General features: G+C 29.5%; 3 protein-coding genes and 1 non-coding gene across 4 annotated transcripts; 2 read left to right on the top strand and 2 right to left on the bottom strand.

The window, feature by feature from the left end:
- The first annotated feature begins 1,526 nt into the window (after positions 1-1,526).
- On the top strand, positions 1,527-11,103 carry LOC123292288 (protein kinase 4-like). The gene is made up of 8 exons (XM_044872882.1): positions 1,527-1,578; positions 1,672-1,916; positions 2,612-3,702; positions 4,213-5,004; positions 5,719-6,461; positions 8,051-8,196; positions 9,531-9,884; positions 10,485-11,103. Exons 2-8 carry the CDS (start codon positions 1,685-1,687, stop codon positions 10,748-10,750), a joined length of 3,624 nt encoding a protein of 1,207 aa, XP_044728817.1. The 5' UTR covers positions 1,527-1,578; positions 1,672-1,684; the 3' UTR covers positions 10,751-11,103.
- Trnas-gcu lies at positions 5,359-5,440 on the bottom strand. The gene has a single exon. It is a non-coding gene; the product is annotated as a tRNA-Ser (tRNA).
- Positions 11,104-12,266: 1,163 nt separating the features above from the next.
- LOC123293464 (tubulin epsilon and delta complex protein 1-like) lies at positions 12,267-17,716 on the bottom strand. Its single transcript, XM_044874290.1, has 4 exons — positions 17,538-17,716; positions 14,078-14,494; positions 13,404-13,580; positions 12,267-12,883 (listed from the first exon to the last, which is right to left on the bottom strand). The coding sequence occupies exons 1-4, from the start codon at positions 17,667-17,669 to the stop codon at positions 12,485-12,487; spliced, it is 1,125 nt and encodes a 374-aa protein (XP_044730225.1). The 5' UTR covers positions 17,670-17,716; the 3' UTR covers positions 12,267-12,484.
- A 174-nt stretch (positions 17,717-17,890) lies between these two features.
- On the top strand, positions 17,891-23,827 carry LOC123293393 (dol-P-Man:Man(7)GlcNAc(2)-PP-Dol alpha-1,6-mannosyltransferase). The gene is made up of 8 exons (XM_044874204.1): positions 17,891-18,054; positions 18,121-18,253; positions 19,771-19,944; positions 20,834-20,987; positions 21,322-21,466; positions 21,539-21,765; positions 21,865-22,110; positions 22,173-23,827. Exons 1-8 carry the CDS (start codon positions 17,929-17,931, stop codon positions 23,656-23,658), a joined length of 2,691 nt encoding a protein of 896 aa, XP_044730139.1. The 5' UTR covers positions 17,891-17,928; the 3' UTR covers positions 23,659-23,827.
- The last annotated feature ends 237 nt before the right edge of the window (positions 23,828-24,064 follow it).

Genomic DNA, 24,064 nt, shown 5'->3' on the forward strand with positions numbered 1-24,064 from the left:
TTTTTCCTAGCATCATTATTTTTAAGCGTTACAAACTTGGGACTAAACTTAATATACTATGTATATTTCATATATGCATGGTATAAAAATACTTTTTAAAGTACAAGTACCCCGTAACATTGGAAAAGCGACGACACAAAAAGTTAATTTACAGGTAAGCCATCATATTGTTTAAGCAAAAAAAAAAAGCTGTCTCCGATAACAGATATCGTGTTATCGATGATCTTTAGTTCAACTAATATTAGAGACCCTCAAGTAATAAGAATCTGGCACTCTGATATTCGTAAAAATAAAATAAGACAATTTGGATTTTGAAAAAAAAGTTTAAGATATTGATATTCGCAACGTGGATATCGTATCGTCTCAAAAATAAAGAATTAAAATTTTTTATGATTGTTGTTGTTTTTGATATATAGAAATTATAAAAAATATTTTTATACCATGTATATAAGAAATATACATAGTATATTAAGTTTAGTTCCAAGTTTGTAACGCCTAAAATATTGATGTTACGAAAAAAATTTTGATATAGGTGTTCATAGAATCACCTAATTATACCATTTCGGGTTGTCTGTAAGTCGGTCCGTCTGTCTGTCAACGCGATAACTCAAAAACGAAAAGAGATATCAAGTTGAAATTTTTATAGCGTACTCAGAATGTAAAAAGTGAGGTCGAGTTCGTAAATGAGCAATATAGGTCAATTGGGTCTTGGGTCCGTAGGACCCATCTTGTAAACCGTTAAGGATAGAACAAAATTTTAAATGTAAAAAATGTTCCTCATATACACTTGTTTGAAACATTTTTTTGTAAACATCACTGTTTACCCACGACTGCGCTAATTAGGTGCAAAATTTATACAGTATGTATTAATATGGGAATATCAGTTGTGTATGTGGCTATTTAAAAGTGGATATCTTTTTTTATTTACGTGACGTCAAAAAACAAACGATTGCGTCATCAACATTGTCTATACATGGTACTTCAACAATTAACTCATTCAATTGTTTGTTTACACTTGTTTTTTTATTGAGTAGAGTACCAAGGCTGGAATTTCATAGTAAAATAACAGTAACATTTATTGTATTATTGTTTTTGCGTACTGTAAAACAGGCTTTACATAGCACTGTTAGTAGAGTTAAAGCAAACTGTATAATATTATCTATGAAGCAAACGCAAAGTGAGCTATCAAAGTGCCATCTGCATAAAATGTTATTGAATTATAATTTGCTGTGCATTTTTATTTTGATTAAATATTTATAAAAACTTTTAAAAAGTCTGAGTAAAGTTTAAGAAATCTGTTAATAATAATAAAGTTTAATATCAATTAAAGTAAAATATAATTATTTCTTAAGAAAATTAATTAATATAAATTTAAAGTTTTTTCATGATGTTTAATGTATTGACATTATAATATTGACATGTTTATGATAGTGTTATGGCCTTAGAGATTATGGCTGAAATCTAACTAAATTAATAAAAATAGGTAAAATATGTATTAATAAAGTGATTTAACGACCCAAAAAATAAAAAAATAAATAAAAATAATAATAGACAGTGTTTTCTAGAGTCGTAATTCAGGTTTGTTTTGTTTTCTAAACTTATTAGCTCTTTAAAAATTGATTTTGTTTTTCGAGCCTATTTTAATTTTTACAAAAAATCGCTTCATTTTAGAATAGAAAATAAAATGACTAAAAATCCAGTTGAACAATTAACATCAGAGTTTGATATAAACGATGCACCATTAAGTGCTCGTAATCTGTTAACTAGAGGACACATTCAAGATGAAATTACACAGATATCAGGATGTGCAGTGACAACTCGTGGTCGTTATATGACTCCGGTGGAACGATTAAAAAATACGAATGAACGAGCTCTTTATCTGTATATACAAGGTCCAAATAAAGCCAGTTTAGACAGTAAGTTGTAAAAATAAATTAACATCGAAATTCTACATGTTCTCTGTAAAATAGATTCAAAACTATTGTTTAACGAAGACCCGGATTTTTTTATAAACTTCAAGCCAATGATAACTCCAAAACATTTCGACCAAATTCAATCCGCCAAGTTGCGGAAAACACATTTAAAGTGTTTTAAGATATTTTATAATTTTTCAATGAATTTTATAATTTATTTATTTATTTTATAAGCAAAAATTGATTTTTTTGTTCACATCGGGAAATTATGTTTTTAGTTTGCCTAGCCTGACCTTAAAACACCGATCTTAAGATAAGGTTTATTATAAAAATTACAGCCTTGGGCCAAAACTAGCTTTGGGCAAGATTTTGATAATATGTGGCTTTTTAGAGCCCCATTCATGAATGTAATAAAAGGAGTTTTATTAAAGGATACTGCTACTGCCACCAGCCACGGATATCCGTGCCTTTAAGAATCATAGAGTGGACGAAACCACAGAGTGAACGAAAGGTCCAAAAACACGCAGACCTGTGTTAACTCGATCCCATTAAAGCCATGTCCATGGATCATGGGTGGTAATAGATACTCCATTTATTAAATGTCAATGACGAATTCTAGCGCTAAAAATAATACCAATCGTACGCTAAATTGACCATTTAGTTACGCTATCAACCTCTAAAAATGATATTTTTTTCAGTTGCAATACAAAAAATTGATGAAATTATTCGCACTGAACAAATGAACACAAATAATGGCCCCAACAATAGTAACACCATGAAACAATATCGTAACAGTAATCAATCACATTACCAAATGCCTACACCACCGACGGTAACATCCGTTGAAAAAGTTTATGTAGGAATTGAAAATGTATCACCGGGTTTTGATTTACGAGGCAAATTGATTGGAGTACGTGGTACAAATTTAAACTACATCCGTAATGAAACTGGCGCAATTGTTACGTTGCGTGGAAAAGGTTCATTATTTATTGATCCACATTTAGGTACAGAATCCACTGAACCGTTACACTTATACATTGAACATTCAAAGTATGAAGGGCTTACCGTTGCTAAACAATTAGCACTGAATTTAATTGAAACTTTACAACAGGAAGTAGCTCAACTCCAACCTCAAGTTGTTATTCAACCTCAAACGCAGTTACAGATTTATTCAAATCAACAAATATATCCAGGAGCTCAACAAAATACAACATCACCGAATATTATTAATTTTAAACCAAATGCACCCCCTCCACAGTTAAATATACCACCTCCAGGTGTTCATATTCCACAAGGTCCGTTAATTACTCAAACACCACCGATTACTCTGTTAAATACTACTGATATGGTTGGAAATGGAGGTCTAGGTATTACTGGCGGTAACAACATGATTATTACAAATACAGGCGGACAATTAATGCAAACCACAAATCAATCATCAATGATCTATAATAATGGTAACAATCCATACCAAACGTTACAATTTCAAATACCAACGAGTTCAGCGCAAACGCAATTACGACCACAACAATTTGATCAACAGCAACAGCAGCATATTGAACAAGGACAACAGCATAATTTTAATCAACAGAATAATCAGTTAATTACGCAATTAATACCAACTCAACAGATGATACAAAGTGTGCCGCCCCCACCGAATACGGGGACACAACAAATAATCGGTGGAAGTAATGGTGCAGTTGGGCAGCAACACGGCACAGTTGTTACAGTTCCAATGCATTCACAATTCCAAATTCAACAGCCTGGTACTACAACAACACAATTACAGGTGAGTTTTAAATACTAGATTCAGTACGATAATTTGTTTATTAGAATTAGCAGGACACTCGAGAGAACGTGGCAGTGGTTTCAGTTGTAAGGGCGCTTCTTAAAACTTTACTTTTACGTATACTTGAAAATTACTTAGGGTAATTAGGACGCCAAAAACATTAAAATCGGTCTCACGACGATTAGATGTGATGAGAGATATATTTAGAATCGATCAGAAATAAAAGCTTTTCGTACAGGATATTAGCTGATATCTCAAAAACAACTCTCTCATTCGTTAAATGAATTCGATTCAGTCAAAATCACGCTTCGTCAACAAATTCCGAAACAAATTTTTTTATCTTCAATTTTGATAAAAATCAGTAATTTTGACAGAAAAAAAATCGGGTTTCTTTGACAACTGAGCAAAATCATATACGAAGACGATATCTCGGACAAATTTCTTGTTAATTAAAAATGTATGCTATTTTTATTACTGATATGGAAATATTGTTACCATGATTTATTGTAGGTGAATCCTCAAACCGGTCAACTGCAACAAATTAACACAACAATGATACCAACATCACAACATCATCAAGTTGCATTTCAAATACCAATACAACAACAACAACAAAATGGTGGACAACAATACATTCAACAACAATCACAATTATTATTACAATCAACAAATCAACAACCACAACAAACAATTCAGTTACAACAAACAAATCAACAACAAATTCATCAGATACCAATACAAACAACTGGCGGCGCTACTGTTGCCAATACAGCCACCATACAACAACCAATGACAATACAACAGCATCAACAGCAAAATCAACAATATATGACGCAAGGTGGTGGACATCATCAAATTTATGCAACACAACAAGGTTTAGTTTTATTACAACAAAATTCAACAGTGCAGCAACAAAGTATATCGAATTATACGACCACTATACAACAAGATCAACATACACATGGTACACATCAAATACCAATTGTTACAGCAAATATTAATCAACAACCGTCAACAATTAATCAACAATCAACAACAATTAATTGTATACAACAGTCACAGCATGATCCTACCGGTGTGACTACAATACAACAACAAAAGACATCGTCTACAGATCATTTAATATTGGAACAAATGAATCAACAGCATCATACTGTTATGAGTGCTGGGGCGAACCATCATCATCAAGGAAGTGGGGGGATTATACAACATAATCAAACAGGACAATTAACATTGACTGCTGCGGATCATCACACAAATCAAACAGTTGCAACAGGAACGTTTGGTGGAAATAATCAGTTGGTAAGTCTTTTATAGTTTAGTTCTCCCGAACGTTAGATAGGTTCCGTTAAGTTGAAGAGATCGGTTGGTACTGCCTACGTCCATTCGGAGAACTGTGAAGTATTTTCAACAATATTTTTCTTTAGCCATTTCCTCCGCCCCATTCAGATCAGACACAAAATATTGCTCCAACATTTAAGAATGTCTTTTTTCCGACATTCGCTTTCAACATCGACACAGAAAATATCCAATTGTTTCTTCTTCCTCATCGCATTGCCCTTATTTTTGAGATTCAGCTTGTATATTTTTTGCCCGGTTGAGATAATTTTGGAAGCCTGAAATAAATATTATAATTTCATATAATGAAAAAAAAATCGACGAGGATGGGATTCGAACCCACGCGTGCAGAGCACATTGGATTAGCAGTCCAACGCCTTAACCACTCGGCCACCTCGTCTTCTACAATATAACTATTTTTTACAAAAATTACCTACTCGATCCGTTAATGAGAAATAATACATTTTTACAGATAAAAATTCAAACAAAAATACGCGAAAGCTTATTAACAATTTTTTAAAGATCTTATTCTTTTGATTACTATACTATAGATTGCAGTTTCGATCTTTTATTGGTAACAATCAATGCATATTTTTAGATATATTTCGAAATTTTTATCGTTCGCGTTTGGAACAAGTAAAGAATAAAGAAAACTAATTCAAATTTCTGTTTATGTAGCAATTATTTCAACAATCCCAACAGCATATTTTATGCGATCAAAATACGACACAAAATCAACATCAAGATTTACAACAATCAACTAATATTCAACAGCAACATAATTCAATACAATTTATCAATCAAAACCTTCAACAAATACATCAACAGCAGAACGATTTACAAAAACAAAATGTACAACATCAACAATCGTATTTATTTATGCAGCCCACAATACAAACAAACAATCAGCAACAACATCAAATTACAGGCCTGACTACATCCGGTGACGGTCATCCAGCTGATCAACAACACCAAATTACATTTATCCAGAGTGGTACACCGTTGACATCAGCAAATGGCCAACAAATACAATTTCAATCAACATTCCCAATTTCCATTCAACAAATACCGTCATCTTCGATAGGTGGCGGAATCATAAATACTTCGAATACAATTACGACAGCAACATCTTCGATAGCATCTGGTGAACAATTAGATAATGCTACGCTAATACAACAACCTATTGATAATAATATGATACAAATAAAAGAAGAGACAGTGATACCTCCATCTGCGCCTTCCACTGGTAAGAAAAGAAAATTGTCTGAAACAGATAATAATACATCATCTTCAGCTGGTAGTGGCGGTGAAATGATGACAGGCAATGGTATTACGAAAAATAATTTGATATCGTCGGCAGCATCTTCAACGGCAGAATTATCATCATCGTCTTCGCCAACTATGAAAAAATCTGGTGTTGGGTAAGTTTATTTATTTACTTTTTTTTAAATAATATTTTAAAATTATTATTAATTCACCTTGTAAGTATGGATAATTACCAAGTCATTTATGTTTTTTTTTTTCATATTTGTAGTATCGAGTTAGGACTGATTTTACGTTTAATTCAATTTAAGTGATTTTTGGCTAGGTACACTTTTCTAATTTGGTTTAGTGTGATTTATAAAATGATATGTAGTTATAAAATAAATAAAATAAGTTAGTAAATTAGTTTTAGCCCTAGTTAAAAGCCCGCACACCGCATTATTACAGAGATAAGTATAGAAGTTTTCCAATAGATCCATACCAATCATGAATTCAGAATCGTACATGCACCTCTTAATTAGGAATAGTAAAAAAATATCGATATTTGAAAATAGGAACTCCAATTAACTCAAAGTCGATATTTCTTAAACAATATCGGTACTTGTCATCCCTACTTATAATCAGTGTCTATTGAACAAAAAAAAAAAAAAAAAAAAAAAAAAAAAAAAAATAAATATATATATATATATATATATATATATATATATATATATTTCTCTATAAATGTCAATAAGTCATATTTCGGAAATCGATTTTACGCAGACTGGAATTTCTTGACTAATAAAAACACAAATTTAATCTCCCCTAATTTATAGTTAAAATATCATTACTTCTTTTTCAAAAGTATTTTATAGCTGAAATAATATTTTATTGTATTTCTAAATATATGTCTAACGATACCTGGCACATTAGTATGCACGAAAAAAATGTTAACTCTCAGTTTTATGGATGAAAAACTACATTTTTATGACACGCACTTTAAAATTTTTATTTATTTCCAAAGGAAAATATTTTTATGAGATATTTTGGAATACAATTTTTATATTAAGCTTGTCATTTTCAAAGTCATTGTGGTTCTAAAGTTTTAAAAATTTTTAAGTAACAAAATAACAATGTAATTTTTTATGATTATTTTATTATGTCGATTTTTCGTAAAATGAAATAAATCTAAATCAATCCAAAACGTCCCATTCTTTCGATAAATCAGCAAATATTCGATAAATCTTTTAGTCAAATATCATTAGTTAGAAACTCTTTTATGTCAACTATAAACACTCAATTTGTGTTTTATTTCATAGAATTATATATAAGGAGCGCACTCAATGGCGTAGAATATCAAAATTACCGTTTAGAAATTAAAATCGATGAATTGAAAGTGTGATTATTTGTATATATATAATAAATTATTAAATAATTAAAACATAATAAAAATTTTTTAGATCGCCTATTAATGGCTCGTTAGGTCTATTAGCCCATTTTCAAATTGGTGTACGTTTACATGTATATATGTGTGTATGTGTGTTCTTGGGAAGTATGTCTGTTGCACATTCACTAGTATGTTATTATTTTAATTTCTCAAAACTAGAAATTAGATTATAAAAATAATTAATCACATTTCTTTATAGGTAATTTTGTTGTTGTTATTGAATCTTGTTTTTATTTAAACAATCAAACAAAATAAAACAACAAAATCTAAATAAAACGCAAAAAAAAAACCATTTGTTTTTGTAATTTCTTCTTATTTTAGCATTGATCAAATGCACACAGGAAAACCGCAGCAGGCGACATCAAATAATAATTATAATAATCAACAAAAAGGGAATTTAACACAATGTTCTTCTTCAACAAATACTAGTAGCATAACATCGTCATCGACAGTGGCTGTTGCTGCAGGTATCGTATTATCACACACTCGGTAGATTTTTTTCTTATGTATTGTATAAAAAAAATTTTAGGTGTCCTAAATATCAAATCAGTATTTAAATAGCTACATACAAAATGAGTATTAGGTTACATAGCGGTCCATGAATGGAATATCTGATCGTTTTTATTTTACTAGATTATAGCTTATTTTATGACTATTTAAATCAAAGATATCGCGCTAAGAATTTCGAATCGATTATTACGAGAAATTAGCAGAACTGAACTGAATCCCAATAAATTATCTATATAAGAATACTGCTACCTATACCAAGATCGGATATAGCAATAAATCATGTCGGAATTCTCCGGATATAACAACTGGCGATAATTCTTTCTTACTAAAACAAAACATGATATTTAACATAAGATAATAAAGTATAATACTTATGAGGTTAGTTACAGAAAACTTCAATTTGAATCTGACGGGTTCAGCTTTAGTTCACTTAACCTTCATGTCCTAAGATTACTTTTAAGAAGCTGCTAGTGCTGCCACTGCGATAACACTGGTAGAATACGGTGAAGTAGAGTTTAAGGATTTACCCCGAAAACATTTGGTTTGAAACATTTTTGAAAATATGCAAAATACAAAAAGTCGTAGAAAACAAATATCTCTACAAAAAAAAAAGTTGTTAACAAAATGTTCGTTTTTTTTTTCAAAGGAATCGAATAAAACGCGATTGAAAAGTTGTTTGTTGTATGTATAAGATTCCCGTCTTAAAGTTTTTACTTTAATTTTGCATTAATGGTTTACTAAACCACGGATACTAAATTGGAACGAAAAAACAAAGCTTTTCATAAATATAAATTACTATCTTCACTATTAAATAATTTTACTTGAATATTCTCGATTTTTTCACATGAAAAAACATTTTCTCCAAATTAGATATTTACTATTGATTTGATAAAAACCATTTTTACATAATTCCCCTGAATGGAGTTAGCTGTTTTAATTCTATATTGGCAATAATTTTCCAAAGCTGGTAACTAAGCTGAAGACGAGGAAATGGAGGAGGTTAATTGGAAATTATTTAAAAATGTGTTCACTTCTTTTATACTTTTCGATTTTAGGTAAGAAGCTGTTGTTGGAGGAAAGGAATCCTGATCTCAAGGAAAAAATGGCTATTAAATTAAAACTATATGCATGTAAACAATTTTTTTTACTTCATTTTTAAGGTTACTTTAGAGCTATTTCGTGAGACCCACCGGAGCTGTTTTGGATTTCGAATACAAAATTAATGTAGAATAATTTTAATTTTTTCTGAAAAAATATTTGAAGGGTTATACTAATTTTTATGAAAATTTAGGTAATCAAAAAAGTCAAGAGAAATCATCACCTCAAAGGCATCTCTCAAATCAACAATGGTCTCAATCGAATAATGGGAATAATAAACCTCCATCACAAATATCCTCTGGCGTTGGAGGTATTATGTTACAAGATGGTAATAAATGGCAAAATAATCAACAATGGATGTCACTTACAACAATGGCGGTAACAACGACTTCCACATCGCAGCCAACAAATACAAATGGGGGACGCCAACAAAATATGGCAAATCCACCACAAGTACAACAAATTAGACCAAATTTTAATCAACAGAAATATCAACAATATCTGCCTGGTAACCAATTAGCTCCAACTACACCTGGTCTTAATACAGGTATATTTAATAACACTAAGGTTTTTTAAGAGTTTTTGTTTTCTCAAAACAAAGGATTGGACTTTGTTGATAAGTTGAAGTCAATCTCGAATCCTGTAAGATATTTTGTTACCATGTATATTGCTTGCAAAGACGCTCTAAGAACAGCACGTGGATTTGTCCAATTTATATTAAGTTATTTGTTATTTTAGTGGTGAGAATAATAGCTTGATACTTTCTTGACAAAAAGCACACCATAAAAACAGCATAATTTGACTATAACTGGCTCGATACAAACCACTTTCTTTTTTCTTTTTTTTTTGCCAAAAAGCACACTTTTCGAATAATACAATTTGACAACAATAATTAGTTTTTGATTAACAATGATTGATGTTCTTGCTGCTGAGATTTAAACTTTAAAACAAAATATGATAGATACCACCGTTTCCCATAAATCGTACAAATGTAATAATCATAAATTTCTTTGGCAATAACTTCCTATTTACCATAAACATATCAATACAGAATCTTGAAAATGAGACCCATATTCGTACTTGGCCTTTTTTTTGTGTTATAATTTGTATGAATCTGGCTCCTTATAAATAATTTTGATTTTATTAGGATACCAACAAAAAAATAATCAACAAAGAATGCACTATAACAACAATCAAATTAACATGCAACAAGTACCAACAACTTTAGCATCGTCGAGGGTCGCACCGTATCCTAGTGCAACAATTGCTGGGAACGTAAATACAAATCAACATTATTTACAAACAATGAATTCTAGGGCACAGCAGCAACAACAAGGCAATTGGCAACAGCAGCAACAACATCCAAATTCCCAATTTAATAATCCATCTCAACAAACTGGCGGATGGATGTAAAATAAAATATAACATTGAAAAGATTTGCTTAGTCCAACAATGGAAATTCCACAAGTGAGATCGCTATTTACAAATTTTAAGTATGTTCGAAAAAATATCAGGTTTACGTCCACGCATTAAGAGCTTATTATAAAATGCTGTTTTTAAATGTTTAAAAAATATGTTTTTTTTTAATTTTAAATTTAAAAATGAGTTTGTTTTATATAATGAAAGGATAGAAATTTGGCTAAAAATTACTGGACGAATTAATTTTTCTTAAATGGTCTCGCACATTCATGTTGATTTAATATTTAAATGTATGAATAAGTTAAATTTGAATGATGGTCTCACTTATATAAATCACCCCACATTTAAAATGGAATAGCAATATTTTGAAAAAAACTGTATATAATTGTAAAAAGAGTTGTTTTTAATTTGTAAAAAATATTCTAATTTATCGGGTTATACTTGTTGAACAATTTGAGAATGATTATTTTTAAATTAGAACGACGATCTTTAAGATAATTAGAATTAAGAAGAAATAATGTAAATATTATTTATAATTAATATTATAAGAAAATGTTTTTTTTTTTTTCGATGATAAATAAAAATATATTTAATTTTATGTGATAAATTTTATGTATTTCCCAAAAATTAATCTTTTGGAAGTCTTTAATTGGATAAATTTAATTTATTTTTTAATAGCAGCTATTATATTAATAGGTAATGTGGGGATAAAAAATGAAGATTTTGAAACAATAGCTTCTAAACGAAATGAATAGGTTGCCTAAATTCTCAAGACCGTAAAAATTAAAAAGGCCATTCATTCATTACGTAAGGGTCGCAAAGAGGGGGGTTAAAAAATCACTAGATGCTCTTATCCTGGAGGGTGGGGTTAACGTAATATTTTGTAGATCGAAATTTAATATTAGAAATATGGTTACATTTCGGAAGCCAATTGGTTTTCAGCATTCTATAATGTACACTTCGATTCACATCTTATTTTATAAAGTTTTGCGGTTCGAGAAATCTTATGTACCCTTATAATGGATGGGTCAAAAATCGCCAAAATCATCCTTACGTATTTAATGAATAAGAGAACATTTACTTTTTGGTCGAATTTAACACAACGCATGGATATAGGTTATCTGGCCTACGAAGCTGCAATAGTGCATGCAATATCGCGATGTTAATCATTCAATTTGTTTTTGTTGATAACAAATTGGATTGTCTTTAATCAAAACTTTTTTCATGTGTATGCGTGTTTTCGTAAACATCAAAAAAATTTTTAGTGACCATTACCTGCATCATAATTTTTTTGCTCCGGGTCAAAATCAACAAAAATATTATTTTTAAGAAAACATTTACGCCAACCGATTTCGATGATTCTTTTTTTAGTGAAAAATTAGTTAGTGTACCACAGATTCACTCAAAATCACAAAAAAAAAAAAATTGTAACAAAAAGAAAAGCGACTTGAAAAGAAAAACTATTCCAAAACAAATTAATATGAACTAAAAAGTTTAAAAATAACTAAAATATATAAAAAGAAAGATTTATTAAAAAACTTATCAAAATATGTATATATGGCATAGTTCGTATAATAGGAACTGATAATTGTTAAGAAATAAAAATCACAGATGCCTTAGTTATCACAAATAGCGATTAATGAAGTGCCATGTACAGAATTTCTTATTTCACGACACACGATACAGATTTAATGAAGACATCCAATATAACAGCACAGTAGAAAGTTGCTAAATAACTTTCATATTATTTTCAAATAAAACGCTTTTTAATCGATCTGTTAATTGTAATGATATACGATTTAACGATTGGTAGTTTTCCTCAACATTTTTATCCAAATTCCTTTTTTGTGACATTAAATAACTAAGAATATCTATTTGTTCTGTTGATCGAGGTGTTATTGTTTCTTTAGTGGATTTTTTTGGCACACACACATGTCGTTGAATATTTAACGAATGGAAATTTGATAAATGTGTTTTAATTAGATCATTTTCTTTTTTTACCAGTAACGGTGGTGGTTTGTGTACTTCTAATTTCAAGAGTTTTATAAAATTTTGTAATTCTTCTCTGTGATGTATTTGGATTGAATGTGATGTTTTATCGTTTACCTTTTCATCAAGTACTGTGTTCTGAAAAAGGATAAAATTTTGTTAATTTTTTAACACATAACTTCATAGCTGAGCATGCTGAATAGTGTTAATTTCAACTGGTAATTTCAGTTGGCCATTGTCTGAGGTATAAGGCGAAATAGACCGTGAGTTCTAGTAATTTCTCACTTCTGCTTCATAGAGAATTGAAGAATGTATCAGTTTTGGCTCAATAAATATTTTTTAAAGGGAACTAGATTACTAGATTAACGGGAATGTTATTCGTGAATATAAGTTGGCTATTTTTTATGTTTTCGATTTTATATCAAAACATTGCTGTCTAACTACATATTATTAAATTTCAAATTTTTGTGATATTGTTAATGGCTTTTGCTATCTCAATGCCTATGAGGATGAGACTGTACACTTCGCTAAACGATATAGAATAAAGACACTAACAAATTACATATAATTTGAGTCACTCAGATAAAACAGGAGTGAGGAGTGATTTCTTTCTATTTGTTCAAATGAAAGTATGTAACGTGATAGCAATGAAACTTACCATCCATTTCCAAAATGATCCCTGGCATTCCTCCCATTTGTTTCTAATTTCAAGTAAATTTATGGCATCTTGATTATCATTTAAAAATTGTTTTTGTCTGTTGGGCAGGTCATTCAGTGTTACGTCATGTATTGATAAATGTGGAATATCAATATCATACTTTGTAGCACCATGAATCTAAATAAAAAAGAATCCTTGAACTTTTGTCTTAGAATATAAATTAGTATGTTCCATAAGCCCTTAATCACTCCTTAATGATAACATGTTGGGCAGAGGTTAGATACAGAAAAATGTTATAAATATAAGTTGTTGGGCTCGAAAGAGAGTTTGAGCCCCAAACTCACTGATATGAGATCACTTTTTAAATCAGAAAGTTGTTCGTTATAAAAAAACAAATAAACAGAACTTGAATACCAAATTATCCTTTAAAATCAAATTAGAACTTTCTTTGATTTATGAAAAATTGTTTCAAACTAAGAAACTAAAAAATAAATAAATATGGTAATCAAAAATATTGATATACATCAATTTCATAAGTCTTTTTGATTATTCGGAATTTTTAAAATTTTTTTATTCATTTCAACGGTTTGTTATCGAATATCGATTTAATTCAAATACTAAACTTAAGTCGGTCTAATTTGAAAGTAATTTTAAATATAGTAGAAAAAATTCACCTTTTTCATGTTATGTATAGTTTTTCTATCACAATCATTTATCACACGTAAATTATTATTAATTTTTCCCATTAATAATGAAATGTATCGTAGTGCGTCCTTTTCATTTGATAAATTCATTTTTGATTCAATTTCCTTTGGAAATTGTTTTTCGGGAAACTCGTAATTAATTGTGCAGTTTGATAATTTCTGTTCAACCAATTTTGATAAAACATTTGTATTTGAAATCAACCATGCTAATGCAATTAATAATTCACGGCTACTTGAACTGTAATCTTGGGGCAACGCATAAAATTCCACACATTTATAATTATTTACAGCAAAATTTAATTTTACACTTTCAACTAGTGTTAATGTGTTTACATGATTTAGTTTCGGATGTTCTAAATGGGATAAAATCTGCCATAATTTATACACCTAAAAAAAATAAATAATTTAACCAGAAATATGGTATTTATATTATACAAATAATTAAAAATAGAAATAAATTGGCACTCAGTTACTAGTATATAATTGTAAATTTTTGATATAGTTTCGTATATCCTCCAGATTACCCAAAATATTTACAAACAAAATAGATACGTTTGTCTCTGTGAGGGTAGTTTAATGTTTTTTCCCAAAAAGGTTGATGATTATTCCTCTTGATTCCAAAAATAACGTTTTTAGCTTTTGTATGTATAGGTAAATGTATGTATAGCACCAGATTTATTCTTAGCAAAAAGTGCTAGAATATTCAAATTTGCATAAGACACAAGTGCGGATTCAGAGTGACAACATCGGAGCAGTTATCCCTTCCGAAAAGAAAGTTAACTATTTTAAGAAATTAATACCTGATAGCCCCGGACCTAGCCATTATATGTAGGTACAGTAAAATTTTTCAAAAAAATTTTGGGAACGAATATGCTTGCGTTTTAGGTCAAAAACTAAAAATCATTACTAGAATAATTCTGACTCAAAAATACAACAAATTAAGTTTTCTTTTTTTGAAAATTAGGTGAGCAGTTTCTGAGATATCGACTTAATTGTAAACAAGGAGTGATATTCCGGAGCGATTTCTTCAGTCGATATCTTAGAAATTTGTCATTCCATTGCAAAATCAATCAGATATTTGTGTCTATCGATTATTTAGGTTAATCAGGACTCAAAACACATAAAACATAGCTCGTTTAAAGTTTAAATGAGTATTTTTTTTAGATATTTTCAAAATTACCCTGAAATAAAAGCGTTTCGCAATGGATCTTTGGGAGATATATCAAAACCAACTCACTCGATCGTTACATGAATGATTTTTGAATTTTTTGGACCAAAATTACCCTAAATAACAAGTTTTGTGAAATTCCGAAACAAAATGTTTTTTGTAATTTTCTAAATTTTTTTAAAGGGACTCATTACGCAAATTGTAAAGAATCAGGAAAAAATGTTTTTTTCTTTTATTCTGATTTGGATAAAAATCACCTTCTAGAGTTATTTTGACCCAAAAAACAAAAAATCCGATATGAGCAGTATGAAATATAGAATAAATTGCATCCAAGGAATGATTTTTTATCAATGCATCAGAAACTTTTTGTTTATTTTTCTGCCGATAGCACAAATTATTAGAATCCAAAAAGCATAAAAATAAACTTAATTAGACGCTTATTTGACGATTAGAAAATTTTATTATGCTTCAAATTCCTTATTTCATTTGGTATAAAAGTGTAGGGGAATATTGATACTAATGATAATTTGATTGGTGGTACCATGATATTTGATTTTTCGCTCGATAAAAGTGTTAAACGAGGAATAATGAGCACCTAAACTGTATATTACATTTTTAAAGCCTTTAACTACTCAATATTTTTTTTACTCATACTATAAAACTTTTTTTTGAGTTCACTATCATTGTTAACGAAGTTACTTTTTAGTTCAAGAAGATGTAGAATTTTAGGATAGCTGCTATCGCTTTTAGTTATTTTATAGAATTATATTACGTATTGGTTTATTATTTAAACTTTTAAAATATTTAAATTATAATTTTGACGTAAACAGTACAGCTCTAATATATAATTTATTTTTTCGATGTTATACCTTTAGTAATGCTACGCTCTATTTCTAGTACGTATAAATTCTAGAGCCTTTCAACCATTATAAAAAGTATTGGCATAACTAAACTATTAAATAAATTAAAAAATAAACTTGAGAGCTGTTATCCAGCCAAATTACACTTTGAAGGTTACAAAAATTCCCATAGAGCTAAAAATTGATAGGAATGTTCAGAATACTATTATAAATGAATTGTGAAAAGTCCCCATCAATCCCCCTTGTGCAAAAAATTTTATTGAGGGGGGAAGTTTGCAAAAATAGGTTTTTCGCATTTTTCAGCAAAACGGTGAGTCTAACAGCAAAAATTGTAGATCATTCAATTTGCTACAAAATGTGTGTGTGCACCTTTTTTTATAAGTGCTGTCATTTTCGTTATATAGCGGTTCAAAGAATTGAAAAAATTATTTTATTCTTAATATGCACGTTTATATACACTTTTGAACCGTTATACGAGTAAAAATGGTGCCAATATCTTATACATACAAATTTTAAAATTTTTAGAATATAAATAAACGTCAAGAACTCCGTGCCTATTTTTATTTAGTAGAATGGCCTGAGTAACATCTGTCTTCCATTCAATTGTCAGCGTGGTGATGCTCGTATACCTGCCTCGTTTCAAAGGTCCATACTTCACAAAATACTATTAGTCGTAAGTATTGAAAGAGGTGGTGAATTTTCGGAGTACCTGAAAGACCAGACATCTTTAACAATTCATGTGCAGTGTTGAAAAAATTATACTCAAAAGAGTAGCATTGACGCCAAGAAGATGAAGCTGGTTTATCAAAAATATGCCTCATATTTTTACTCGTATAACGGTTCAAAAATGTATTGCGAAAAAAATAATTTGTTCAATTCTTTGAACCCCTTTATCACGAAAATGGCAATACTTATAAAAAAAGGTTTAGAGACACTTTTGGTAGAGAATCGGGCTATCTATAATTTTTGTCTGAACTTTTTTTGCTGTGAAACTCATCGTTTTGCTGAAAAACGCGAAAAATCTATTTTTACAAACTTCCCGCAGAATAACATTTTTTGCACAAGGGGGATTGATGGGGACTTTTCACAATTCATTTATAATAGTATTCTGAACATTTATACCAATTTTTAGCTCTATGGGAATTTTTGTAACTTTACTTTTATTTTATCGACTAATTTGACTGGATAACTGTGGGTTTAAATAACGTTTTAATTATAGTGTATACAGCGTGTTTCCATGCAGTTTCCTTGAACTAAAATTATTATTATTAGGAAATAGTAGATATTGTAAAATTTATGGCCATTTAGTTTCGAAAAAATTGATTCATTCGCTTATATTTGTTGCATAATATTTTTGCTTATTTCGGGTTTTGAAACTAGACAAATTTTAAACTGTACGTACTATATCATAATCCGTTTTGTTATGTTTTGCCAATCGTAAATATTCCGGCTTTAACAAATCCTCAGTATTCCAATCAAAGATACAATTTATATATTTACAAAAATACCCAATGACATTTTTTATATCACCCATAACTCATAAATTTTCTAACAAAATATGACCCACGTAATAATTCGGAAAATTGGAACTGTCACATTAATTTTCAAAACGAAAACTGTATTGACTGTACTGTTTTTGTAAGGTTATGTGTGTGGTGTTTTTTTTTTTTTAATTTTAAAATGAGTTATCTATTTATAGTTTTAGGGCTGAATTGAAAAATAAATAATAATAGTAAATATTCACATTGTACCATATATACAATGAATAAAAAATCCACACTGAATTGTAAAAAATGTTTCAAATAACTTTTATAATTGCATTAATTCATGTTATTTATTGTCCATTCACCAAAGTGGAAGAAAGTTTTAACCTACAAGCAATACATGATTTGTTATATTTAAGGGAAAATTTTACACAGGTAAAGGCACACTTTTTCATAATTTTCTTTATTTGCAAAATTAAAATATAATATTCTTTTGTCTAGTATGATCACCATGAATTCCCGGGTGTTGTTCCTAGATCGTTTATCGGTCCATTATTTATATCATTTTTATGTGGACCAATTGTTTGGGGTATTGAATTATTAGATTTAAGCAAATTTTGGTCTCAATATATCGGTAAGTAGTCTTTTATTGTTGAATATGTACTTTTAAAATGTGAAATATGTGAATGTGTGGCAAATTAATGATCTATTATGAGTAGTACAGACATCTGTCGGCAGATCTAATTAGTTATGGCATGTTTATCTTTTGGTTGTTTTCTGTGCTCAATAAAAACAAATGAAAATGCAATATTTTTTGTTTTCCCTAATTATTAACAATTTGTAGAACAAAATTAGTTAAAATTAGTTTAAATGACCCATTTAAAGAACTCGAAACTAGTATTGGTAATTTGATTAGATACAAATATTTATTACTTCCGAGCAGGGGCGGATTTACGAATTTGCCGCCCATAGGCAGGCATCAAAGTGCCGCCTTTTTTTTATAAACAAAGATCTGTTTTATTTATTTGGAAATTGAAAAATATTTAATATGCTTTACAAAACAAAAAACAATTCATTTTTCAATTATTTCAATGTACATTTTTACGCCAGACTTTTTCAACAGCAAATGTATCGATGATTTTGTTCAGATCAACTTGTAGCAAAGTTTCAAGTTCAATACACATTATAGCCAAAGAATTTAGTCGGTTCTCTTTCATCGTGGAACGCAAATAAGTTTTGATACGTTTCAAGCATGAAAATGAACGTTCCGCAGCACAATTTGCTACTGCAATGCAAGTATACATTCTAACAGCGATATCGATCGTCGGATACACCTGGTGCAAGGTCTGTTCGCGCAACCATTTGCCTAGTGAAACAGGATTGGTTGGTTTCACTTTTGGATCAAGAGTTACAAAGTGAGACTTCAGACTTAAAAAAAACAATTTTAATAATTGAAACGAATTTTTTGTCGCCCCATTTTTTTTGCCGCCATAGGCACAGGCCTACTTTGCCTACGCATAAATCCGCCCCTGCTTCCGGGCAGATTGGACAATATATATGGCAGGATAAAACTGAATGTATACATTTTTATGAATGTATACATTTTTATCTTTTTGAAAATACATAATGACTTCGCCTGGCCGTAACCAACGCTCAACGATCTCTAGACATGTTGTATAACATGTGTCGTTAATTTATGAAATAATAGATTATCGATATTTATGGTGCTAAATATCTCGAGATGGCTTAGTAAATTAACTGAGTGCTCGTATTAGAATAAGCTCGAATATTTTGCTAATAGCGCTATTTTGTTAATAAGTCAAAATAAGCCGTTTTCTCTATAAATATTTGTTTTTTAAGTCATAGTAGCGCTAAGATTTTAACTTTAAAAGACAATATTCGATGAATACTACGAGTTAAACGGCAATAAACAAATGAGTTTTGGATAGTAATGATAAATTATGTACAAAGATTGCTGCTAAGTTTTTTAATTTGAACAAGGCGAGTTATTTCGAAAACTATGCGGCTGCCCCTATTATTTTTTCGTTTTCAGCGAGGCTTTTATATTACTTTCTCTGTAATTTTTGTAAACAGAGATTTTGAATAAATGTTTAACACTTTCATTTGTAACTAATAATTAATGTGTTTCAGTACGTTTAACATTGGCCTGTTGTGTTCTTGCATCATTATATATATTCCTACGTACATTAAAAAATATTTTTGGACAGAAATGGGTAAATTGGTTCCTTACAATTACTGTGACTCAGTACCATTTTATGTACTACTTAAGTCGACCACTGCCAAATATAATGGTATTACCATTAGGTAAATATGCTTGTATTTTGTAATTAAATTGAAAATCTAAGCAAATTGCCTAAGCTTGTATTTCCGAATTCATATGTTTTATTTTTCATATTATAATTATTACTACATCCACTTTTCGTAGATATACATCAGTTCAAAGCTATTGGATTTTTTGCAAAGTAAATAAACTTTCAAATTGGAAATTGGCATATTCCCAAAATGTATACATATATCTATTTCATTTTGAATTAAAATTTTTGTTTTTCATATAAATTTTATTTGTTTTTGATATTAAATACATTAATAGCCAACCTGTTGGAAAAAAATATTTAAAGAAAGAATAAGTCTTAAAAACTCGTAAAAAGTCTTACGAACTCTGAATAACTCTCAATTTCTAAACGTTTTTGGGCTGTCTAATTCAGACTGAATATGTCTGGATAATTCTGAATTAGACAGTCCGTTAAAAACATTAAAAAATTCAGAGTTATTCTTTAAAAAGTCTTAGAAACTCTGAAAAAGTCTGAGGAACTCTGAATAACTCTTAACTTCTAAACGTTTTTGGACTGTCTAATTCAGAGTTATCCAGACATATTCAGTCTGAATTATACAGTCCAAAAAGGTTTAAAAATTTAGAGTTATTTAGAGTTCCTAAGACTTTTTCAGAGTTTCTAAAACTTTTAAAGAGTTTTTAAGACTTATCAAGACTTATTCTTTCTTCTAATATTTTTTCCAACAGGGCACTTCTGATATCTAGTGTCGAAATAAAAACAAATGTGTGAATTTCGATGTTAAAATCACTGAAGGCACTGTATTCTTTGCTTAAGGCTTCAATTTGCTTAAATTATCAAAACTACCATTATTTTCTAAATTACAATTTTTACTTTATATTTTAAATTCTAAATTTTTCTAGTTCTATTGGCTGCAAGTAGTTGGATGAATCGTCAACAGGCACGGTTTATATTTTTCTCAGGCGCAGCAATTATTATTTTCCGTGCAGAATTAGCAATGTTTTTAGGTTTTTTACTTTTACATGACATATATTTTAAATCAATGTCCATTAAACGGTAAGTATTTTTATAAAATCTGGTAATATCTCGACTTACGTGAATTCAGAGGTATGCGAAGTCTAAATCTTCCTGATATATCTGTGTAAGTTATAAGGTTTCACTCCACTCATAAAAAAACCTAAACTACCTAATTTAATCTGATTATTCAGTAAAAAAAAAACGCATTTTTCTAAAATGTGAATTAAATTTTTGGATGAAAAGAATCTATCCGTCGCGTGACATGCGTAAAAAAAATAGAGAGCACAATCTTAACGGAATAATGGAATCATAATATTAGCATTACCATATACTAAATATTTTTTTTCGTTACTAATTGAAAATTTATTTACAGACTGCTTGAGTTAACGATTCCAGCTGGTATTTTATTTTTATCAATAACTGTTATCATTGATTCATTTTTTTGGCAACGTTTACTATGGCCAGAAGGTGAAGTATTTTGGTTTAATACCATATTGAATAAAAGTTCGGAATGGGGTGTATCCTTTTTGTTTAATTATTTTTAATTAAATTGTAAAATTTTTGAAAGTTTTCCTGAATAAAATTTGTAGACTCAACCATTTTTATGGTATTTCTATTCAGCTATACCTCGAGGATTGGCTACATCTGTCTTCCTAGTTCCAATAGGTTTTTTCCTCGATTTAAGAGTACGGCGATTGGTATGGCCTGGTGTGGTTTATATATTTTTATTTTCATTTTTACCACACAAAGAACTTCGGTTTATAATTTATATTTTTCCATTACTTAATATTGGGGCTGCATCTGCTTGTCATCGATTGTAAGTAAATACTTTCTGTTGCAACATTGGGATTTTTTTTTTGCTGAGTTTCTATCAATTTATCTCAAATGAAGCGGAATAACTGTATTTTGTTTCTAGGTGGGAAAATCGTGGAAAAAGTACATTAAATACATTTTTAGCAGTAGGAGTATTAGGTCATATTGTTGCTAATATATGTTTTACATTATTTTTAATGTGTGTATCTAGTACAAATTATCCGGGAGGTGCAGCTATGTCTAGGTTACATCGAATTGCAGCAAATGATCAGAATATTAGCGTGCACATAGACGTGCTGACAGCTCAAACGGGGGTATCAAGATTTACACAAATTCGATCAGATTGGGTGTACGTATAAAAAATGCTTTTCTTTTTCGCCCGAATTACAAATTCAAAACTTTCGTTTATAGGTATAATAAAAGTGAAACCCTCGAGCCAGCAACTCCTGATATTTTACAATTTACCTACTTACTAACAGAGGCTAGAAGTAAATACTCTCCAAATTTAAAACCATATTTACAAACACACGAAATTATCGAATCCATCGATGGATTCTCACATATTTCATTGAACTACAATTTTCTATCACCAATAAAAATTAAAACAAAGCCAATGATTTTCATTTTAAAACGTAAAGAAAACGCCACGATAAATCTGAACGATAAATTTAATTTGGAAATTGATGAGTCTGTTGAAATAAATTCAAAGGATTTTGAGGATAAATCGGACAGAATAATTATTGAGTCACCAAGTTCCCAAGAATCGAAAGAATCCGAATTAATTAAAATTGAAGAAGTAGACCAAAACAAATCTGAAGTTGATAAAGAAGAAGGACCGCCGGATTCGATTGAAGAAATTTTAATACGTGAAATGAAAAGGCAGGAACAGAATGAAGAAAATCCAATAGAAGAAGTTCGATATGAAGTGCCATCCAACATTCCTGTAAAGAAACCGAAAAAATTGGATAAAACTAAGCGACCTGAAGCTAAATCACAAATTAATTTTGAGGTAGAGTCAATTGAACGAAGCTTAACGAAGGAAAACAAAGTAAAAGAAAGTAAAATAAAACGAGAGAAAAAAAAACGCACTGAAACAAAAATAAATACGCCTTCAAATGATTTTCCAGAAATAAATCAGACTAAAATTTCAGAAAATTCTGAACTAAATATTTCCCAAGAACTCAATGCTTCAAAGATAGAAATAGTGGATAATTTTGATAGCGAAGAAGTTTCAATCCAAGATGACACGTCTGAAGAGATAATTGAAACTGAAGAAAATGCTGAGGAAATTGAGACTATTGAAGAATATATAGAAGAAGTATTAACTGAAAAAACAGACCAAGTTTCAACAAAAACTGATAAAAAACCTAAAATAGATAAACAAAAAATTAAGAAATATTTAGAATTAAAAATAAAAAAGAATAAAGATAGAAAACTTCCAAAAACTTCTAGTGTATCAACAAAGGAAAATATTACAGGTTTTACCAATAAAACTACAGTGGAAGAAATTGTCCATGAAAATGATCTCGAACAACAGTTAAATAATCTCTTACCATTAGATCAGCGGAAATTAAAAAAATATTTAGAATTAAAGAAGAAAATTAAACAAACCAATGATATTCCTATAATCGAAGCAGATGAAGTAGCTCAATCAAGTCATTCAAATTCAACGAATAAAGACAATTTAGAAGTTTCAGATTTAGAAGTTACGGAGGATGAGTTAAATCGACTAGATGCTAATGATCAATTAAAATTACGAGAGTTTCTTGAAGCCATGGGTAGAAAATTGATCTTGAAAGAGTTAAAAAATATCAATCGTGAAAAACTTTTAGACGATTTACAAACGAATGAAATTAAGTCTGAAAAACACAAGACGAACGAGACTGTTAAAATTTAATGAGAATATAAATAAAGTAGTTATTTTTTTGGCTTTGATAAAGATGATTTTTGATCTAAGAACATTTCGTTTATAAGATGAGATTCAAAAATAAAAAAATCGTTTTTATCAATCTCCCTTAAATTTGTAATTGTGTGTTTTTATTAAATAAAATCGTTTTTATTATCAACATTTTATTTACACTGAATACTTTTTGCGAACTAAAATCAATGTCAGTATTTTACTTTTAGTTTATGCCCTAAAATTTTCCTATATACTTAAAAATTTTACGTTTATAAAGGGTTATTCATAGGAAAACTCAATATTTTCCACACTTTGTTACAATATTCCCTATTTAAAAAATAATCTCTGTGAAAGTTATTTAGTTAAAAGGGAACTGCTGATGGTGCAAAACTTAAATGCAGAA

This window comes from Chrysoperla carnea, chromosome 2, assembly GCF_905475395.1.
Source record: "Chrysoperla carnea chromosome 2, inChrCarn1.1, whole genome shotgun sequence".
Lineage (NCBI taxonomy): Eukaryota > Metazoa > Arthropoda > Insecta > Neuroptera > Chrysopidae > Chrysoperla > Chrysoperla carnea.